This window comes from Nelumbo nucifera, chromosome 7 (genome assembly GCF_055504915.1).
Source record: "Nelumbo nucifera cultivar China Antique chromosome 7, China Antique-T2T, whole genome shotgun sequence".
NCBI classification, from domain to species: Eukaryota; Viridiplantae; Streptophyta; class Magnoliopsida; order Proteales; family Nelumbonaceae; genus Nelumbo; species Nelumbo nucifera.
Window position 1 is genome coordinate 16,964,149 of NC_142655.1, and position 21,167 is coordinate 16,985,315.

At 34.7% G+C, this 21,167-nt stretch overlaps 1 protein-coding gene across 1 annotated transcript; it reads left to right on the forward strand.

Moving 5' to 3' along the window:
• The first annotated feature begins 10,684 nt into the window (after positions 1–10,684).
• On the forward strand, positions 10,685–20,766 carry LOC104607832 (disease resistance protein RPM1-like). Its single transcript, XM_088891271.1, has 5 exons — positions 10,685–10,702; positions 10,790–10,907; positions 14,789–14,937; positions 17,074–20,200; positions 20,347–20,766. The coding sequence occupies exon 4, from the start codon at positions 17,359–17,361 to the stop codon at positions 20,143–20,145; it is 2,787 nt and encodes a 928-aa protein (XP_088747397.1). The 5' UTR covers positions 10,685–10,702; positions 10,790–10,907; positions 14,789–14,937; positions 17,074–17,358; the 3' UTR covers positions 20,146–20,200; positions 20,347–20,766.
• Positions 20,767–21,167: the final 401 nt, after the last annotated feature.

The window sequence follows — 21,167 nt, forward strand, 5'->3', positions numbered from 1 at the left end:
AAATACATACTTGGATTTGAAAGTTGATGAAGAAGTTAATATATTAGGCTAGGTCCAATGCTGGCCCCGATCCTTAAAACATGTACCAAATTAAAGGTAAATTATGTGCACTCAAGACCCATCTGTCATGTACCAACCAAAGTCCTTCAGAAAGGTCCACCATATATATATTTGTAGCAGATGGATAACCTCATATTTATGCAACATTGGTGTGTTTATTGTTGACTTGTTTCATATCCCATAGGGGTGTTCATGGGTTGATTTGGTTTGGATTGACCGATTTTTTGGTTTTAGTGATCTTACGAAGTATGTGTAACTCAAGATTCTTTTTTAAGAGTCACTAATGGGCAATTATGTGATTAATCTAAGCCCACCCAGACAGTCTTTTTTATAGAAGGTTCCAAAGGCCAAATTCCACTCATCAATCCTCTTTATACATCCGTTGTACAATTGATCATAAAGAAAATCATGGACCGAAGACCACATCCTAATTCTATTAAGTGATGTTTCAATAGAAAAAACGGTTTCCCCATGAGTGACTTATAAAATGCAGCTCAATAAAATCAATTCAACCAAAGCTTCAACTTTGCAGCCAAATGTGGACTGTTAGGAAGGTCCATCTAAATCTTGCTCCAATCCTTAAAACATGTAATGAGGCTAAATTATATGTGCTCTCGAGTAAGGCTTAAAATTTTGTAATGTATTGGCTGATACGTATCGTTTTTGGAGGAGTTTGATATGTGGAACAAAACAAAATCAAGAGTTTCGTTTATTTAATAAATCATTTGTTTAATGCTATATTAAATATGCCTTAAATTGACTCCTTTATTTAATGTTACATTTAACAACTATTTTAATTTAAATTCCAATTTATCATATGTCAATCTTCTAGGTTAAGAGAATTCCAAGAGTTTTAGGGGTGTGAAATTGAATGCACGACCCCACCCCCAAAGAGCCTATATATTTTATTAGTTATAAGTATTTACAAAGAGGCCCTTGAAGGGTTAAAGATATACATAAAAGAAATAATTACAAAGAGGCCCTTGGAGGGCTGAAAGACTAGAAAGAAAATAAATGCAATGGTACAACAGGGACCATAAAACTACACTACATCAAGTATCTCTACACTCACCCTTGAACCGGTGCTGAGACATAAGCATCAGTTTGTCAGAAATAGATGTCTAAATCTTGTCATAGGCTTTATGAGAATGTCAACAATTTGAAAGTCGGAAGCTATATGAGGAAGAGAGATAGAACCAACAAGAAATAAATCCCTAATGAAGTGATAGTCCACCCCAATGTGTTTGGTTCACTCATGAAACACTGGATTAGATGCAATCTTGATAGCTCTAGAGTTATCAACATAGAGAGGAATAGGCATAGGGAGGTGAACACCAAGATCAACAAGAAGAGATTGAAGTCAAACAATCTCACTACATACTAATGACTTAGCCCTGTATTCGGCTTTTGTAGATGACTTAGAAACTATCTATTGTTTATTACATTTCTAGGAGATAGGGAGTCTCCCCAAAAGACACACCACCCGGTAGTAGACTATCTGATGTTAGGACAACCTGCCCAATATGCACCAACATAGTCCCTGAGATAGAGTGGCACGAACATAACGTATAATCCGGTGGACAACAGTCATGTAGGGGTCACGTGGGGTTGAAAAAAACTGACTAACTACTTGAACTGCATCGAAAATATCTAAACGAGTCATGGTGAAATAGATGAGAGACCCAACCAGTTGTCGATATAGAGTAGCATTGGAAAGCAAGGTACCAATAGATTTAGACATCTTGACATTGAGTTTCAAAGGTGTATCAACTTATTTGGTGTCTCTAAGGCCAGCAAACTTAGTAAGATCAGATGCATAATTATGCTGACAAACAAAATAACCACAGTTGCTACAATGTAATTCCAGCCATGAGAAATTAAGTAAAAGAACCCAAGTCTTTCATATGAAAGGAACTGTGCAGAAAAGACTTAAGTTCTTGGATCCCAACATCACCATCCCCTGTCAATAACATATCATCTACATACGACAACAAGATTGTAATGTCTTGAGGTCTTTGACGGATGAAGAGAGAATAATCAGTGGTAGTCTGATTGTAAACAAAAGCCACTACAACATCTTGGAATTTCTCAAACCAAGCTTGGGAAGCTTGTTTGAGACCATATAAAGATTTCTTTAACCAACAAACAAGAGAGGGATCACCACTGTATCCAAGAGGAGGCTTCATGTATACTGCCTCCTTCAAATGGCCGTGAAAAAAAACATTCTTCACATCTAACTAATGAATGGTCCATGAATGCTTAGTAGTTAAAGCTAGGAGGATATGAACTATAGTAATCTTGGTAATAGGAGAAAATGTCTCATCGTAGTCAATGCCATACTCTTGAGTGTAGCCCTGAGCACAAGTCTATCTTTGTACTAGTTCAATGAACGATCTGATTTCAATTTAACTTTGTAAAGCCAATGACTTCTCATAATCAAAGCATTTGAGGTAGAAACTACCAAATCCCAAGTGTCATTCTCCTGTAAGGCATGTATTTTTGCACCCATGGCATCTCTCCAATGAGGACTAGTAGTGGTATGCTTATATGAGTGGGGAATATATGTGACAGAGAAAGAACTATGTTTTGAAGTAAAGCTATAATAGTCACAAAGACAAGAGGAACGACGAAGAGGTGTGGAAGGAAAAGAATCTGAAGGAACATCACATATAGAAAGTGGGGGGATGATCTGGACTAGGAGGAAATGGAATTGGAAGCATAGGATCTAGGGCACGTAATCTTTTGCAAGAAAAGGCAAGAAAGTCCTTCATGCTAGTAGGAGGAGAAACATCCTATGAGTCAAAATTCTACAAGATGGAAACAAATAGAGTAGATAACTTTGCAACAACAACAAAAAATGAAATATTCTTAAGGAAAACAACATTTCGAGAAACATGAATACGACAATCAGAGGATCATAACAAAAAAAAAAATCCTTTGTGATCTGGATTATATACCACAAAGGCACACATAACAGACTAAGTACATAACTTGGAAATTTTACGAGGGGGAAGATGAATAAAGCAAAGACACTCAAAAACATGTAGGCTAGATAAGTCTAGTGAACGACCAAATAATTTCTGAAAAGGGGACATATTAGTAAAAACTAATGAAGAAATATAGTTAATCAAGAAATCAGTAGTACTAGTAGCCTCTATCCCAAATGAAGAAGGTGGATGAGATTCTTGCAGTAGGGTTTTCACAACATTGAGCACATGACCATTCTTACGCTCTACCACTCCATTTTATCGAAGTGTATTTGTTCAACTTCGTTGAACTTGTATCTCATGACTTCTCAAGTAAATTATGAAGTCTTCATCAGTGTATTTTCTTCCTAAATATGAATGGAGAATACATATATGAGACTGAATTTGGACTCATATCATAGTATGAAAAGGCCAAAATGTAGAATACACTTCAGATTTGTCTCAGAAAGTAAATCCATATATACCTAGTGCAATCATTAATAAACAAGACAAATTACTTGTATCCAACTCGATAAATAATAGATGAAATCCAAATATCACTATGTATAATCTCAAATGGTGAGGTGGCATGCTTAGATGTGTGAGAAAAGGGTAGAGTGTGGTTTTTACTTAAGAAATAAGAAACACATGAGGTATCAAATGTACTTAAAGAAGGAATTTTATTTTTAATAGAACTAGAGTCAAATAAAAATTTCAACTTTTCAAAATGAGGATGTCCCAAACATTTATGCCATAAATGCCAAACATTATTTCTTTGTCCAACAATAAATTTAGAAGAAAACGAACTAAGATATGTTGATGATGCTGGTGCTTTAAGATTCTCAAACACTAATGCAAATAAATGGCTTAGCCTATGCCCCTTCCTAGTGTACTGCTTTTGAATCAAACAACCATCATAAGAAAAAGTAAGTATATATCCTTCATCAACAAGTTAACCAACAAAAAATAGATTAGTAATAAGATTAGGTACAAGAAAGGTTTTGGTAAGAGAAAAGGAGGAGTAGATGACAGCTTAAGGGAAATGTCATTGCTACCAATGATATTTAGTTTTTCACCATTAGCAATAATGCTATGTCTATGATGGGATTTAGAAATGCTATATGAGGGTTTAGAATAAGCTCGTCATATGATTAGTTGCTCCAGAATCAATGATCTAAATATGAGACTAAGAAGAACAGTAACTAGAAAATTCACCAGACATGCCAATGGCAATAAAAACAGAAAAATAGCAAACGATACCAGTTGCAGAATTTCATCCATAGATGTAGGAGATACAGAAGATTCACCCTTAGTAGAAGAATCACCCTTGGAATGGGAAGCATTAGTGGCTTATCCCTCAGTCACTTAACATGCACGTGGTTGGTTCTTCTTCTGGGCACCTTTAGATTGTCTAGCTGGATAGTCTGGGATGATGTAACCATGCTTCTTACAATAGGTGCAGACACTCTTTTTCTTACAATGTGAAGCAATGTGCCCAAACCCCTTGCACTCATAACACTATATTTTGGAGAAGTCCTTAGCACCAAATTTCTTGTTTCCATGAACAACAAAAGCTATATCAGCCCCAGAGTCAATTAATTTTCCATCAAACATTGTCACAATAAAAAGTCTAGTCTCCTTCCTCAACAATTCACCCTTCACTGAATCCAGATCTAGAATAGTCCCTCTACTCAGTATGTTGGACCTTATTATCTCATATTCAGGCCTAAGTGTCATAAGGAACTGATTCACTTTTCTTTTTTCAAAGTGTTGCAGGAGGTACTTGACACATTCTATAGGATTTGAAGAATCTATATTGATAAGTTCATACTCTTCACACAAATCAATAAAACCGGCATAATATACTTGAATCTTCTTATCTCCCTAGTAGTAGGAAAAGAAATTAGATTCAACATGATACTGTCTGGACATGTTGGATTGGTGGTACACGTTCTTCAAATATGCATACATCTCATAAGTTGTACGAGTCCTTCTCATGGGTACAACAATATGAAAAACAATTGAGTTGAGTATCCAAGAGACTAATTTCCCATTGTCCAACTTCCATTGTGCATATCCTTTGATATCAGCTTTATCTGGTTGAGTAATCTTTCCATCCAAATATTCCTTTATGCCTTTCCCTTCAATAAAGAAGTTGAAAAGGAACTTCCGCATACTGTAGTTAGTTCCATCGAACTTTATGGGAATGATATCAGCCTTCTCAAACATTTTGAAACACACTCACAATCCAAAATAGGTTAACAAACATCAAGAGGGGGTCATAGTCCAAAAACAAAACTAATGATTAATCACCCAACTAAGATTAGTAGCAAATCAACAACAATACTGAAATAATATTCCACCAAACAAAACAAAGGTTTTACTGCAAAAATCTCAAAAATAAAAAGGGTTGTATCAATCTTAGTCCTAAAATGGTAAGTTTCAGGACTATCAACAACAAGATGGGATTGAAACCCTATCAAAATGAATCCAAACTTCAAGGCATAATGATGAATAGATAAAGAAGGCCTGGACGACACCAACTACAAAGTTCTAGGCTAATTGAATAAGCCAATTTTAGAAAAGAAGAAAATCTGACCTATTGGACATCTTTTCCAAAAAAAAAAAAGATATCAACTTCATTTGATCCGAAACAACACTTAAAAAACTTCAACTAGGATTTGAAAGTGATCGAAATACTCCTTAAACAGTCCATTAATCACCCCAGAACTCAAACAAATCAGCAACTGAAGGATATAACCCGCTTTAATACCATGTCAATCTTTTAGGTTAAGAGAACACCAAGAGTTTCAAGGGTATCGAACTAAATGCACAACCCCCTCCCCCAAAGAGCCTATATATCTTATTAGTTATAAGTATTTACAAAGAGACCCTTGAAGGGCTAAAGATAAAAAGAATAATTACAAAAAGGTCCTTGGAGTGCAAAGATAAGAAAGAAAATAAATACAATGGTACAATACGGACCATAGAACTACAGTACATCAAATATCTCTACATCATATACATTAAATACACTTTAAACTGACTATAAAAACTATAAGTGAAAGGCTTTGAACCTTAGTCATTAGTCTATAATGATCATAAGTATACCATTATAGTATATTATAGTTACTTGTCATAAACATATGCACTTTAATTCTTAAATAAATTTTATCTTCTTAAGGAATGTTGGGTAATAAATGCTAAAAATGATTATTAAAATTTATATACTAATAAAAAATAATACAATCTATATTGATTTTATGAAAATTAATACATTAAAATTTTAATTTTTACATCATTTTTCAGTGGTTAGTAAATGTGTTCCCATGTGTCACAATGTATATAAACCATTAAAATATGGTTTTTTATGTTTAAATAATTGCATTATAGTTATATAAAACTTAATATTTATTGTTACTAATATATTTTTTATGATTTATTTGAACTTTCTAGTGTTGTGTATCTTGCTTTTTCGTTTGTATCCATGTGTATCCAGAGTATCCCAATACGTATCTTAAAATTACCTTATTAATACATCTTGCATTTCCAATACATTGAACCTTTCTCTCGAGAACCATTAGACATATAGAAAGCATGTGTCTTTAGAAGGAAAAGTCCACCATCTATATCAGGCATGTGAATAGTCTAGGTCCATCAACCCTATTAGCAAATAACCTTTTTTTTCTTAAATGCAACTTAATTACCATGACGATTATTATGTATATAGAGAGACAATTAAAAAAATATCAAAGAAAACAATTGAACTGCTGATCCATTCAATTAACATGCTAAGAGATGTTTAAAACCCATCAACCATTTTAAATGGGCATTCTATAATATGAATTGTTTTTCTTGTTATCGGTTCAAAAACAAATCAAAACTATCTTATTTGAAAACAGATTGTTTCTTAAAACAAAAATACAAGAAATATGTTCTTAGTTGTATATGCGTTTTTTTTTTCAAAACTGAAACCAAAAACATGTTCTTGAATTCAGTTTCAAAGACTTGTTTCTATCTGATTATTAAACATCATGCTCCATAATTTCTATACTAGAAAATTTGTTTTTGTTTTAAAAACAAATATTTTGTTGCTTCCAAAAACATATATTGTTTTTCGAAATAAAATTGCCAATTTGGTTTCCCTTTGAAAACAAAAACAGAATTTAAGAACATGTTTTTTTTTCTGATGTGGTGATTTAAAAAACAAATGAAAACAAAAATATTTGTGTTGTAGAACACCCTCTTAATTGCTAAATAATTACCTGGTGATCCAATAAATTGAAGAAATTATTAGCATGAGAGAAGGTTTATGACATGAAGAATGCTAATCATATGGGTCACAGTGCTTAGCCCCTGTTTTAGAGTGGTTATTGGATAACTAAGTGCTTATTAATAAGTGTTTATCCTTATAAACACTTATGAGTGTTTGGTGTAAAAGGTACTTCTTTAAAATAGGTATTTTGAAAATTGTGTCATAGGCCAAGATGAGATTGGCTTCAGTCAGTGCAAGGCTCATTCGAACACTGTTCGAACAGCCTTTACAGCCTTGCATTGGAAATATCTCTATACCTCTGTGCTTTATTTCATGGAGAGATATTCCTAATGCAAGATTATGATGACTGTTTGAATGGGCTTTGCACCGACTGAACAGTTTTGGCCAAGACGAATTAGAAACATGATAAGCACTTTTTAAAAAAAGTGCTTGAAAAATAAAACAAAATTTTGAACTTATTCGAAATGGACTTATTTCTTGAAGAAGTACTTATTCAAACTTATTTCCCAGGGTCCCTTTGATTCAGAATTCTTGTGCCAGCCTTTCAAAAATGAAACTTGGGGCAAAATCAATATTTTGTTTTGATTAATTTGATTGAAAGGATGTTAGAATAAAAAGCACCATTTAAGAAAAAAATGATAAGTGGTTACAAATAAAAAGCGGTGTCTTTTGTAATTAAATTTTAATAAATACGTGAAAGTACATGGATGATTGTAAATGACCCTTGTTTAATTCATGGGTCTGAGGTTGATTGAAAGCCAGAGTATCTCTGGGTGCATGTGTTGGTGTCAAAGAACTCCTTTCATGTTGTCATTATTCAGACTTAGAGTTTCATTTAATAAATCAATTATGAAGGATTCCCTGCAACAGGTAAGACCCATATGAAACAATAATTTCTCTAGGCTGTGTTTGGAAATGATGAAAATAAGTGTGAATGCAAATACGTAGAGTGTAAAACATTTCATATAAATTGTAAAATTGGATTAGTTTTGCATTGACAAATTTACTTTCTTATCAAACAGACTTTTAGCTATAATGGATGCAAACATAAATTCTAATAAAACATATGCTTTTTAGTCAAAAGCTCACTTGAATGCAAATTTACTTCTTTTTTATTGATATACTTTTACATCTTATTGTCAATGTAAATATGCATTGGTCTGTCATTTATCAATGCATAAATATAATGTTGCTAAAAACAGACAAAAGTGAACTAGAGTGCAAATTTATCCTGAACTGGGATTTACACTCCGTTCGCATCGTTTCCAAATGCAGCCTTAGGGTTTTATTTCTTCAACTTCAAGTGCATAGAAAATCTTTTGGATTAAAATATTTGAATTAGATATTTGTCCTTGAAATGAAAGATTATTTTTGGTTTTCTTTTTCATGTTATTTACATAGAAATATTAGCATAGGTGAAGAAATGAGCTTTTACACAATTAACATGGTGTTTGGAAGTGTGGATGCTTTTTGGGACCGATTTTCAAGAAAAACGCCCATACTTCCAAGACCCGTTTTTCACAAAAAAACGCTTCTGCCACGTAGGCAGTGAGCAACATTATGCTGTTTTGTAAGGTGATTTTTATCACCGTTTTTCATGTATGTGCTGATAGGTAAGCACCACATAGGATATACATCAGTCAACCGTTGGGGGAAACGGTTCACCAATGCATGAAACGCCAAATTTGATGTTTCATGCATCGGCAGGGTCCTGATTTTCGAGGCAATGCCCGATTTTTTTAATAATCGGATGAACCAAATAATGAAATACATGGATATTTGTTGAAACGCCTATATAGATCCGACGTGACACCATTTTTTTGAAAAATGGCTACGGTTCCAAACATCCCCTAAAATTGAAAGTAAAGTGTTTGTTTCTTTTGAAAAATCTTAGGTCTATTTTAGGACAACCATTGAAGTGCTTGGTCTAAGGACCTTGTCAGTTTGTTCTCTTTCCTCCTCTCTTTTGCAATTTACTTCTCCATGAATCCGGTCCAGAAATTTGTAGTTTCTTTTTCGAATTTTGAAAAAAAATCAATTTATGTATTGGGCTATAATTTAAAATCAAAACATAGGCATCTTTAAATTAATCAACACTATTAATTTTCTAGTTTTTGATGGAAAAAGAAAAGAAAAAGATGGACCCATAATCCACGTAGAAGAGAAAAGGTAGTTAATTGTTAGATGACATAAACTCCTTAGTGCCTGTTCGGGAGGGCTGTTGGGTTGTGGGTTCTGGTGTTTAGGGTGGGCTCCATCCCATGCTGAAAGTCCAAAAGTCATGTTTGGTGAAAATCAAAAAGTCAGTCAACAATTGATTTTCGTTGAATCAGTTGAGTGACTCCCATGCCATTTGAGTAGCTTATACGAAACTCATATGAGCTGGAATGGCAACAGCCTCTCCCCACCCCGTGTCAGTCCCCGTTCCTGTCCCCACTAATGGAGACAAGATTATCCCCATCCCTGTCTCCATTAATTAATGGAGATAAGATTATCCCCATCCCTGTCTCCACTAATGGGAATCCACTCAATGGGAATTCTTACTCCTCGTAATTTTTTATAATTAATATCAATCATTTTTTTGTTTTTTATTTTATTTAAAAAATAAAAATAAAATAATTAAAATTTATAATCATATTAGAAAAGATTCAAACATATTTAACTGTATTATTTTTAAAAATATTAATATATAAATATATGTATAAATATATGTGTACATATATACATATATTAGTAAAGATCCCATAGGGTGGGGATCGAGGTCCCCACGGGGTGGGGAGTGTTCTCTCCGTCCCTGCCCCATCCCCACCAATGGGAACGAAAATTTCCCCATCCCCATCCCCGTAGGGGGGAAATTGTCTCTATCCCCACCCCATTTGAAACGGATCCCCATGGGGATTGGGAAAATAAGAAAAATTGCCATCCCTACAAATTCCAACAATTTCAAAAGACTTTGAAATTTAAACTAACTTTCAAGTTTCAAATGTAGAACAGTTAATGTGTGCTCACCAATACGGTTGGCTTTAGTATTTTTCAAAACAAAAAACAAAGGCCATATCAACAAAAACGATAACTGGCAAACACTGCCTTAATATGTAAAATCCACCCACATGTGATATATATAATATACTGTACAAGACCCAATAACACTTCACAATCACTCTTCTGCTATCAAATCTAATCTTAATTATGACAAGAATCAACTTATTATAAGATGAACGATTATTTCTCATCTTTAATTGATGAGTGGGTGAACCATATCCACTTTCTATTGTAAGATGTGTGGCTTTAGTGTACTGTGGATATGGTACGTATAGAGAGACTGAGTAGGAAATCTGGGTTCTAGTAATTGCAGAGTCAAAGAGGCTGGTTATAGTGCTTTATTGATTTAATTATGAAGGTTTGGAATTAAATTGTTTTTTTTTTTTATTTTGTGGTTGTCCTTAAGTCAATTTGAAGTCAACTTCTGTTGCTTTTATATATACAGACTCTCATAGAGAGAAAATCCCCATAGGCAGCCAAGAGAAGATCCGGATGTGATTCCCATAGAGAGAAGCGGGAATAGGAAGCAGAGTGCAAGCTTTGAAGTTCAACAATTGCTGCAGGTATATATCTTCTTATTTGTTGTGAGACTGTCTTTTATATTAAGCTAAAGAAGGGGTTTGATGTTCTTAACGCTTAGTTTGGAAGCAGTACAAATGCAAATATGTACAGCGTAAATACATACAAAATGATACAAAATATAAGGTTTTGCATTTTATAAATTTGCATTTGTATTCCTTCCAAACTCAGCCTTTTGTGGTGAAAACCTAAGCCAGATACAAATTTTGCATGATTTAGTTTTACATCTGTTTGTAATTCTGATTTGCACTTCTATCTGATAAAAAATTTGTGGTTTTTTTTTTATCTCATTTGAACTTATTGATAGTGTAAATTTTGCATCTCAAAAACTGACATCAAATTTGCAACACCATCCTCTTGCCTCAAGTCTTTCTTATATGAAGTAAGGACTAGATCGTCTTTGCTTCCTACCTCATTCCCAAACAAATGACCCTCCTACAATTTTTTCTTCATACTAGTGGGGACCGTGCGATGCACGGGTTTTGACAAGCAAGAATAAGTCTTGGTAAATAAAAATTTTGTAAATTATGTTTTTCAATATTTCTATTATTTTATGATAATTTTTATAATTATTAATAATTTATGGTAAATAATGGTAATTTATTTTGGTTATATTATTTGATAACGTCATGTTATTTCTAGTAATTTAAGATAATTTATCAATAATTATTGGTAATTTGATGATAGGTCTTGGTAAGGTTTTTTATAAATTTTTGGCAAAGTTCTACAATTTTATGATAACTTTGTGCTAAGTTTATATTTTTTGGTTATTTATACTAATTTATGATAAGTTTCGCTAATTTCTGGAAATAATGGTAATTTATGGTAAATGATGGTAATTTATTTTGCTTATTTGATAGTTTCAGGTAACTTCTAACAATTTAAGATATTTTATCAGTAAGTAATGGTAATTTGTGCTAAGTCTTGGTAATTTATTATATGATAATTTATTTATAAATTCTGAAATTTATCGTATTTTGTGGAAATAAGTGGTAACTTTTTGCTAAGTTCTTCTAATTTTTGGTTATTTTAATTAATTTATTTATTTCGTTTAAAATTTATTTTATTAATGTTTTGGATATTGCTACTAGTTTTTGTTAATTTCTGGAAATTTCTACTTTTATGATAATTTTTTATAATTATTGGCAATTTATGGTAAATAATGGTAACTTATTTTGGTTACTTGATAACTTTAAGTAATTTCTAGTAATTTAAGATAATTTATCATTGGTAATTTGTGCTAAGTCTTGGTAATTTAGTATATGATAATTTATTTGTAATTTTTGGTAGTTTTTCATATTTTGTGGAAATAAGTGGTAATTGTTTTCTAAGTTCTTCTAATTTCTGGTATTTTTATTAATTTATTGATTTCATTGAAAATTATGTTAATGGATATTTCTTGTAATTTATGAGAATTTGTGATGATTGCTGTAGATTTCTATTTTATGATGATTTTTATAGTCATTGGTAATTTATGGAAAATAATGGTAATTTATTTTGGTTATTTGATAATTTCAAGTAATTTTTAGCATTTAAGATGATTTATCAATTAGTATTGGTAATTTGTGCTAAGTCTTGATAATTTATTATCTGAAAATCTATTTGTAATTTTTAGTAATTTCTCGTATTTTTTGGAATTAAGTGGTAATATTTTGCTAACTTCTTCTAATTTCTGGTAATTTTTATTAATTTATTTTTTGATAATTTCTGGTAATTTATCATTTTTTCTGAAGAATATTGTTAATTTTTTTGCTAAGTTATACTAAATTCTGGTAATTTCTATTAATTTAATTATTTCTTTTAAAAAATGTGTAATTTATGTTGTTCGATATTTCTACTATTTTATAATAATTTGTGCTAACGCTTGGAAATTTCTACTATTTTATGATAATTTTTTATAATTATTGGTAATTTATTTTGGTTATAGTATTTGGTAATTTCATGGAAATTCTAGAAATTTAAGATAAATTTATCAATAGTTATTGTTTATGCTATGTCTTTGTAGTTTTTTAAATAAATTGTTATGAGTTTAGATCCCCTTCGACCTCGGCTCACACCCTCCGGAGCCTTGGAGCCCTCAGCTCTCCACCGGAACTTGGGAGCGAATTGACTTTATTGCCTTCGGCCAATCCGAGTGTCAACACCTGTGTTTTAGCCGGTCCAAAGAAGATGCTTCGATTGCACCGGGTGCCAATCCAAAGAAGATCTCCTTGCTCTCTTTCTCACTTTTGCTAGAAAGGTGGAAGGGAAGAGAATTGACTCTAAAATATGCAAGAAAAACGGGGAAGAGAGCCTGGGAATGAAATGCTCGATTGGAAGTTCTTTAGAATGAAAGAAGGAATGGCACTACTCCAATTCGTTTAAGCATCTTAAATTTGGCAAATGCCCTGTTTTTGGCAACTTCCCTTTTCAAACACAAATGAGAGAGAATGAATGAGATGGTCCCCAAATTTGAAGTAATAGAGAAAGGAGAGAGCATCTAACATGGCCATCCTTGTTTTAATATATAATGATAGATAGTGTGAAAATCACATCATTTTACTTTCCTATTTTACTCATAACAAACATAAAGACAAAAGCTAGACCTGAAGCAAAAGTAAATTAAATAAGAATTTATCACACTCAGCCAATTTGTACTTACAGGGATTTGTTCCGATGTAGATGAAATTTTCACTGCAAATAAACCAAGTCCAAATTATTGTTTTTCCAAATTGATTAGTTTTTATGAACATGGTTTCCTATCCATATTTGGATTACCTCTCTTTCTCAATCTTTAAAAAGAGCTTTTATAGAATTTCTCCATGAGGGGGCATTCTTTTTTTTTTTGGATTTTTTTTTTGGGGAAGGGGGAAGTTGGTTAGGTCAATAGAAACTAAAAGTCCTTTGACCAAGAAATTCATGTCCTTTATTCATATTTATGTGGAGACTAGGGAAAATATATTTTCAAATGTATTACCCATCTCCTAGGTGGGAATTCCCACCTAGGGGGAAAATCACCAACACTTGAATGGAACATAATGCCCCTTTTAATAATGAATTTTTATGGTTAAAATGGTCATTGCATTATTTACCTGGGAAATAAAAGAATATGAATAAATGCACTTACCCAATTAAGTCTTTCATAAAAAACACATACCCAGATAAATAACTTACCGAAAAGCGAATGTGGCCTTAGTGTCAATTACCACATAAAAAGGCGCTCTTATTGAAACACTTGACTCATCTTTAAATTAATCAACACCATTACTTTTCTAGTTTTTTGTTGGAAAAAGAGAAGAAAAAGATAGACCCAGATATCAAGAAGAAGAAGAGTTGAAGTAGTTAATTGTTAGATGACAAACTCTTGGACTGTGGCTTCTGGAGTTTGGAGATGGACTCCACACAAAAAGCCCAATAGTTATGTTTGGTGAAAATCCAAAAAGCCAACAAATGACTCTCGTTGAAACAGTTCATTCTCCATGGTCATGATCCATGAAACTACTTTGAGTAGCTTATCTGGAACTTATAGGAGCAGTTCATCGAAAGCTGAAGCCCTCCGAAATGGGGCCTTGTCAAAATCCAAGAATTTTATGGGTGTTCATTCAAAACAAAAGCAAATGCCATATCAACAAATATGTTAGCAAACACTCCCTTAATATGTTAAAATCCACCTACAAATAAGTTTTAATTAACTGGCGTTTATGCATATAATATTATATACTACACGACCCAAACACTCCACAATCACTCTTATGTTGACAAATCTACTCATCTCATGACAAGAATCAGATCAACTTATTTTAGGATGACCAATTATTTCTCATCTTAAGATGATGAGCGGCTGAGTAAATTGACTGAGTGAAGGTTGGTATGGTATTGTATACAGACTCTCCACAATCACTCTTGTTGCTTTTATATATATACAGACTCTCATAGAGAGAAAATCCCATCCTCGTTGTATAGTCTGCCAAGAGAAGAACTGGATTTGATTCTAGCAATCAGAGTGCAAGCTTTGAGGTTCAACAAATGGTGCAGGTATATATCTTTGTATTTCTTCTGAAACTGTCTTTTATATTGAGCTAAATCAGGAGTTTCCATCACTCTGTAGTGCAAATCTGAAATCAGATACAAAATTTGAATTCAATTTAGTTTTGCATCTGTCTATAATTATGATTTGCACTTGTATTTGATACACAATTCGTGCTTTTTGTCTCACTTGAACTTATTGATAGTGCAAATTTTGTATCTCAAAAACCGACGTAAAATTTGCAAAACCATCCTCCTGCCTTGATTGATTCTCTTTCATTTGAAGTAAGGACTACATCGTCTTGCTCCCTACCTCACCCAATTTTCTTTCATATAATGCGGATACCACATCGTTTTACTTTTCACAAACAAACAAGACAAAAGTCAGATCTGAAGCAAAAACAAATAAGAATTTACACTCAACCTTTTAAGCACTTACATGCAATATTTATAACAATGTAAGTGAAATTTGCACTGCAAGCAAACTGAGTCCACATTACTGTTTTTCCTAATTGATTAGTAGTTTTTATGAATATGGTTTCCAATCCATGATTGGATTACTTCTAACCATCCATGTTATGTTCTCTTTCTCGATCTTTGGAAGAGCTTTCATGGAACTTCTCTCCATTAGTGTCACAATTTGGCGGCAAAACTACATATTTGGGTTTGATTGTATTTGATCTAGTTAACATCTTAGGCAGGCTCATCTGATGTTGTTGGTCCAAATCTTTAAAACTTGAGCTTGAGGACCAACTATTTGTGATTCCGGATTAGCTGATGACAAAGTCATGAACACCGGGCTGGGCTACCTATCACAAAGTAAGCACGTTTTGTTCCATATGCATAAGGTGGTGTTCCACTTGTGCCCCATGTGTATTGAACACTGGCATGTTCACTTGTGATAGGTAGCCCAGCCCGGTGTGCATGATTTTGTTTCTAGAGAATTTGATTCCATTATGTGCACTTTAGATCCATGCGACATATACCAACCATTTACCTTAGAAAGTCCACGGTCCACCAGCCATTTAAAGTAGGTAGGTAGGCTATGAATGTTTTCTTTGAGTTTAATGTGTTGCAAGGTGCCAACTGGCTGGTTGGTAATAAGGTTTATTGTTAGTTGTAGCTGAGACTTGGGATCAAATCGCACCAGCCCCATGTGTATTGAACACTGGCATGTTCACTTGTGATAGGTAGCCTAGCCCAGTGTGCATGATTTTGTTTCTAGAGAATTTGATTCCACTATATGCACTCTAGATCCATGCGACATATACCAACCATTTACCTTAGAAAGTCCACGGTCCACCAGCCATTTAAAGTAGGTAGGTAGGCTATGAATGTTTTCTTTGAGTTTAATGTGTTGCAAGGTGCCAACTGGCTGGTTGGTAATAAGGTTTATTGCTAGTTGTAGCTAAGACTTGGGATCAAATCGCACCAGCACCTTAGTTGAGAGGGCTTATGGGTTTGGGGATGGGCTACCCTAACCAAGTCTTCAACATGTTCTTATGTGATTTTCCAAAGCCCATCAAGCCCATTTAGAAAATAACCTTTTTGGCTATGGGTCTGGGTGTCACCACCAAACCAAACCGAATCAAACTGAAATCGGCGGTTTGCTAAAGTCTTAAAAACATTCTAGTTTGATTTGAGAATTTCCAAAACCATAATTTTCTGATTTGGTTTATTTTTCCGATTTTAGAAGTCAAACCAAATTATTAACAATATATGTTAATGTATGTAAAACGCATATGCTTAAACATATATAATATAATTATTTATGTACAACATAAGTATTCAGTTAACATTTAAACATATTACGTAATTTGATGCCTAAGGACCTGTTCACGTTTGATCAATTGTGAATGCAATTTATACAACTTCAATAGTTGGCAATTGTAAATAAGACAAATTTATATTTGAATTTTATTTGTTATTTATGCGGGAATATATATTATTTGGTTTTTCTGATTGTGTTAAGCCGAATGGCCCAAACCGTATTAGAAACCAAACTGCTTTTGCTTTGGTTTGGTCTAATAATTTTTTAGACCATAATTTATTGGTTTGGTCTGATATCAAGTGGGTTTTCTTCTCAATTATTCCATTGCTGTGAGTATTGAGATCTAATTTTGCTTGTTTATGGATTTATGCCAGATGATGATGTATTCATGTAGCTGACTGCTGACCCATATAACTGAGATAAAGGCTTGGAAGATGATGATGATGAAGAAGAATTTATAACAGATCCAGTGTCAATTCATGCCCTTTATCGCCCTGTTCAAAACCTTCCAAATGCAAGAAAGCTGCATTGCCCTTTGCTCGATCGTGTCCCTCTTAATGGAGGCTTTCTCCTTATTGGCGTCAATGTTATTAGAAGCATCTCTTTGGCAAAGTATTTGAAAAACTCGAGAAGGTATTACAAGGGGGAGAGAGAGAACTATGGACTTGGGTGCATTGCCCTTTCTACTCAGCAGCTTGCGCTTACTGCTGGGAGAAGCAGAGCTCATACGAGGCATTCACGAACAGATTCGTAATCTTACACTTGAATTAGAAGAAATTCAAGCAGTCCTAATGAAAGCTTACAAAGAGCAGGAGAGCAACGGAAGTGAGAATCCGAGGATAAAACAATTTGGAGAGATAGCTTATGACATCGAAGTTGTAATAGACAAGTACAAGCTTTATGCCATTCAAGAGTCTCACAATAATTACCCTCAGTTGCCATGGAACTGGAGACCATGGAACTGGGGACCTTTCCATTCCCTAGGCAGAGAGATAGAAAATATTCGGAAAAGGATCAACGACCTCAAGGAACATAGAGAAAGATGCAGGGATATCATCTCAATAAGTAGTCAAAAAGCCCCATCTGGTTCTACTACCACAATCATAACACAAGAGTTCAATAATTTGGCCTCCTTGTTCCTTGATGAATCTCAGATTATAGGCTTTGATAAACCAGTACACCAGCTGATTTCCAGGATAAGGGAACCAAGATCAATGACTACTGTGATCTCCATCGTTGGCATGGGTGGTTTGGGCAAGACAACCCTTGTCAGAAAAGTGTACAATATGTTAAAAGAAACATTTGAATGCCATGCTTGGGTGGCAGTGGAGCAATCATACAGCAAAACGGAGAGCTTGAAGAGCTTGTCATCCCAAATTGTCCCATCAAGTGGGATCAGTAGTAGTCTAGAGGCCGAACCACATAGCAAGACCCCTTCAAGAACCAATTTAGTTCACATAATGGCCAAGGTGAAGGATTATTTGCAGCATAAAAGGTATGTGGTTGTTTTTGATAATATATGGAAACCAGATATTTGGGAAAACTTCAGCAGCTTGTTACCAAACAACGAATGCGGTAGTAGAATAATTGTTACAACGCGTAGAAACGATGTTGCCAATTCTTGCACTGGATATTCTGGTCATGTCTATAACCTACAACCTCTACCTTTGGCGGAGGCACGAGAACTCCTGTGCAAGAGGGCCTTCTCGTCAAGCTTTGCAGAATGCCCTGCAGAGAGGAAGGAGTGGTCTGAAAAGATTGTAACGAGGTGCGAAGGATTGCCTCTTGCAATTGTTGAAATAGGTAAACTAATACTAAGTAACAAAAGCAAAGCCATGGTTGAATGGAGAAAGCTGCACGATACTCTTGGCTCCGAGTTAGCAAGGACAGGATCTCTTTCACGTATTACTGGAATATTATCTCTAAGTTTTAACAATCTGTCCTACCACCATACCAATTGTCTCTTGTACCTCGGCATTTTCCCCAGGGGTTACAGTCTCAGCTGTAGAAGGTTGATTCGGTTATGGATGGCTGAAGGATTCATCGAGGAAATGGGGGACAGAACATTGGAAGATGTTGCAGAGGATTACCTCAATCATCTCATCGGGAGTAACTTGCTTCATATCGTGGACACAGAGATCGACGGGCGACCCAGAACTTGTCGGCTTCATTATTTGATGAACGACATCATAGTTTCGAGGGCCGAAAATGAAGACTTTTTTAAAATTCTCAGAGAGTCGAATCAAAACTTGGGAAACCGAATCCGCCGCTTACTTGTTCATGATGGTTGCAGGAATCTATCCTACAACAACAGGGGCTCCTACCCATATGTTCGATCCTTTTTCAGGTTCCCATTGGATAGATCATCTTCGTCCACCTCCTTTAGCGACAAAGTTATTTCAAACTTTAGGCTCTTGAAGGTTTTGGATTTGGAGAATGCACCCTTGGATACTTTTCCTAATGGAATTGACTATCTACTTCTGTTAAGGTATCTAAGTTTGAGAAATACCAGGGTCAAAAATCTGCCCAAGTCGCTTGGTAAGCTTGTAAACCTTGAAACTTTGGATCTTAAGCATACATTCATCACTAAATTGCCCTCTGAAATTGCCCATCTTCATCGACTACGCCATCTTTTAGTCTATCGGTACGACTTTCAAAACTATGCGCCTTTCGATTGTGTAAGAGGTGTTAGTGTGCATGAGAAAATTGGTGGCTTAACTGCTTTGCAGAAGCTAGCTTTTGTAAAAGCAAGCAAGCATACTGGAATTGTCCAAGACTTGAAAATTTTGACCCAACTAAGGAAATTGGGGATTGTTGAACTGAAAAGAGAAAGTGGGAAAGATTTGTGTATCTCCATTGAGAAGATGCAGAGCCTTCACAGTTTAAGCATATCATCACAAAGAATGGAGGAACATCTTGATCTACAGACTATGTCTTATCCCCCTCGCCATCTTCAACGTTTATATCTGAAGGGGCACCTTCAAAGCATGCCCAGATGGATTTCAGAACTTCACGACCTGGTCAGGATACGCCTGAAGTGGTCAAAGTTGAAGGATAATCCCATTGAAGCCCTTCAAGATTTGCCTAGCCTAATGGAGCTTCAGTTGCTTGATGCTTACAGTGGAGATAAGTTGGAGTTCATGCAAAAGAAATTTAAGAAACTTAAGATACTGGAATTTGAACAACTGTGTCAATTGCGTACGGTGATACTGTACAAAGGCACATTGCCCAACCTTCAGAAACTAGTTATAAGATGCTGTCCAATGTTAAGAGCAGTGCCTAGAGGAATTGACAACCTTACCCAACTGAAGGAACTTGAATTGCAGGATATGGATGAAACATTCATAAATGGTATTCGAAAGAACGGAGGTGAATGCCGTAGGATGGTCAATCACATCCCAAAAATTCGTTCTTGCTCTCATGGTTGTTGGACAGATCTTTCATGATTCCTCTTTCAATTCCTCCTGCACTGCTACTATCTGTATCTTTGCAGAAGTACTGGTGAGATTTTATACACCTTGTTTCTAATCTGGTTGGTTATTGTTCTGTTTTTTTTTTCTTTTTTCTGCTAAAAGGTTTACAGATATATCACCCATTTTCCGCATATTTATTATTCAATATTGATTTGGTTGAGTTCAAATATGCAGTGTTTCATGAAGGATCCTAATAATACACATGATTCGTCTTGTAAAGGACAAGCCAATTGGTTTCATAATGTAGGGTTCTAGCATAAGAAACTACAGCTAGCGTCTTCATCCATTATCATTCTCAACTCATTGTCTCAATCGAATGAAGTGGTGCGCACTTGTTTATAGAGATCATATCTATATGATCATTTGGGATTTCTGAGAGGAAAATGGCATTGCTTTGATATTGCTGATTCATTTCTACCTACTATTGCCTTGTATTAGAGTTCTGGATGTTTAATTTAGTTCTGATTTTCTGTTCTTTTCTTCTGATTTTTTTCTTTTCCCTTAGATTTGTTTATTCATGGTTGTTGGAATACAAAGATGGTAATTTGATTAAGGCACTTATTAATTAAGTATTGTGGATTACATGTTCAAAAGGAGCTCACATCCTCTGCATCGTGGTTGCAGAAAAACTCTGCAACCACCAATGCAAATTTAACACATCATTGGTTCACAACGGAGGTGTGGAAGGCTGAAACCAACAGCCGTTTTTTTATTTTAGTATTTGTACTATCTTTTGAAAAACCCGCCAGTACTCCTTTCTCTCGCCATCCCTGTTCCACACCGACCACCGGTGATGGTTGCGTCACAGGACATCGACCGCCAGTGACAGTTCCTCCTCTCTCTCTCTCTCTCAGTTTTCTTGTTTCCTCTTCTTCCCTCTTCCTCCAAATCAGCAACCCAGCACTTCGTCCGGGTCGCCGTCGCAATCACCAACGCTGCTGCAACCACCAGGCATCGGACAAAGCATGAACAACAGGTCAAAATGTTAACCTCTA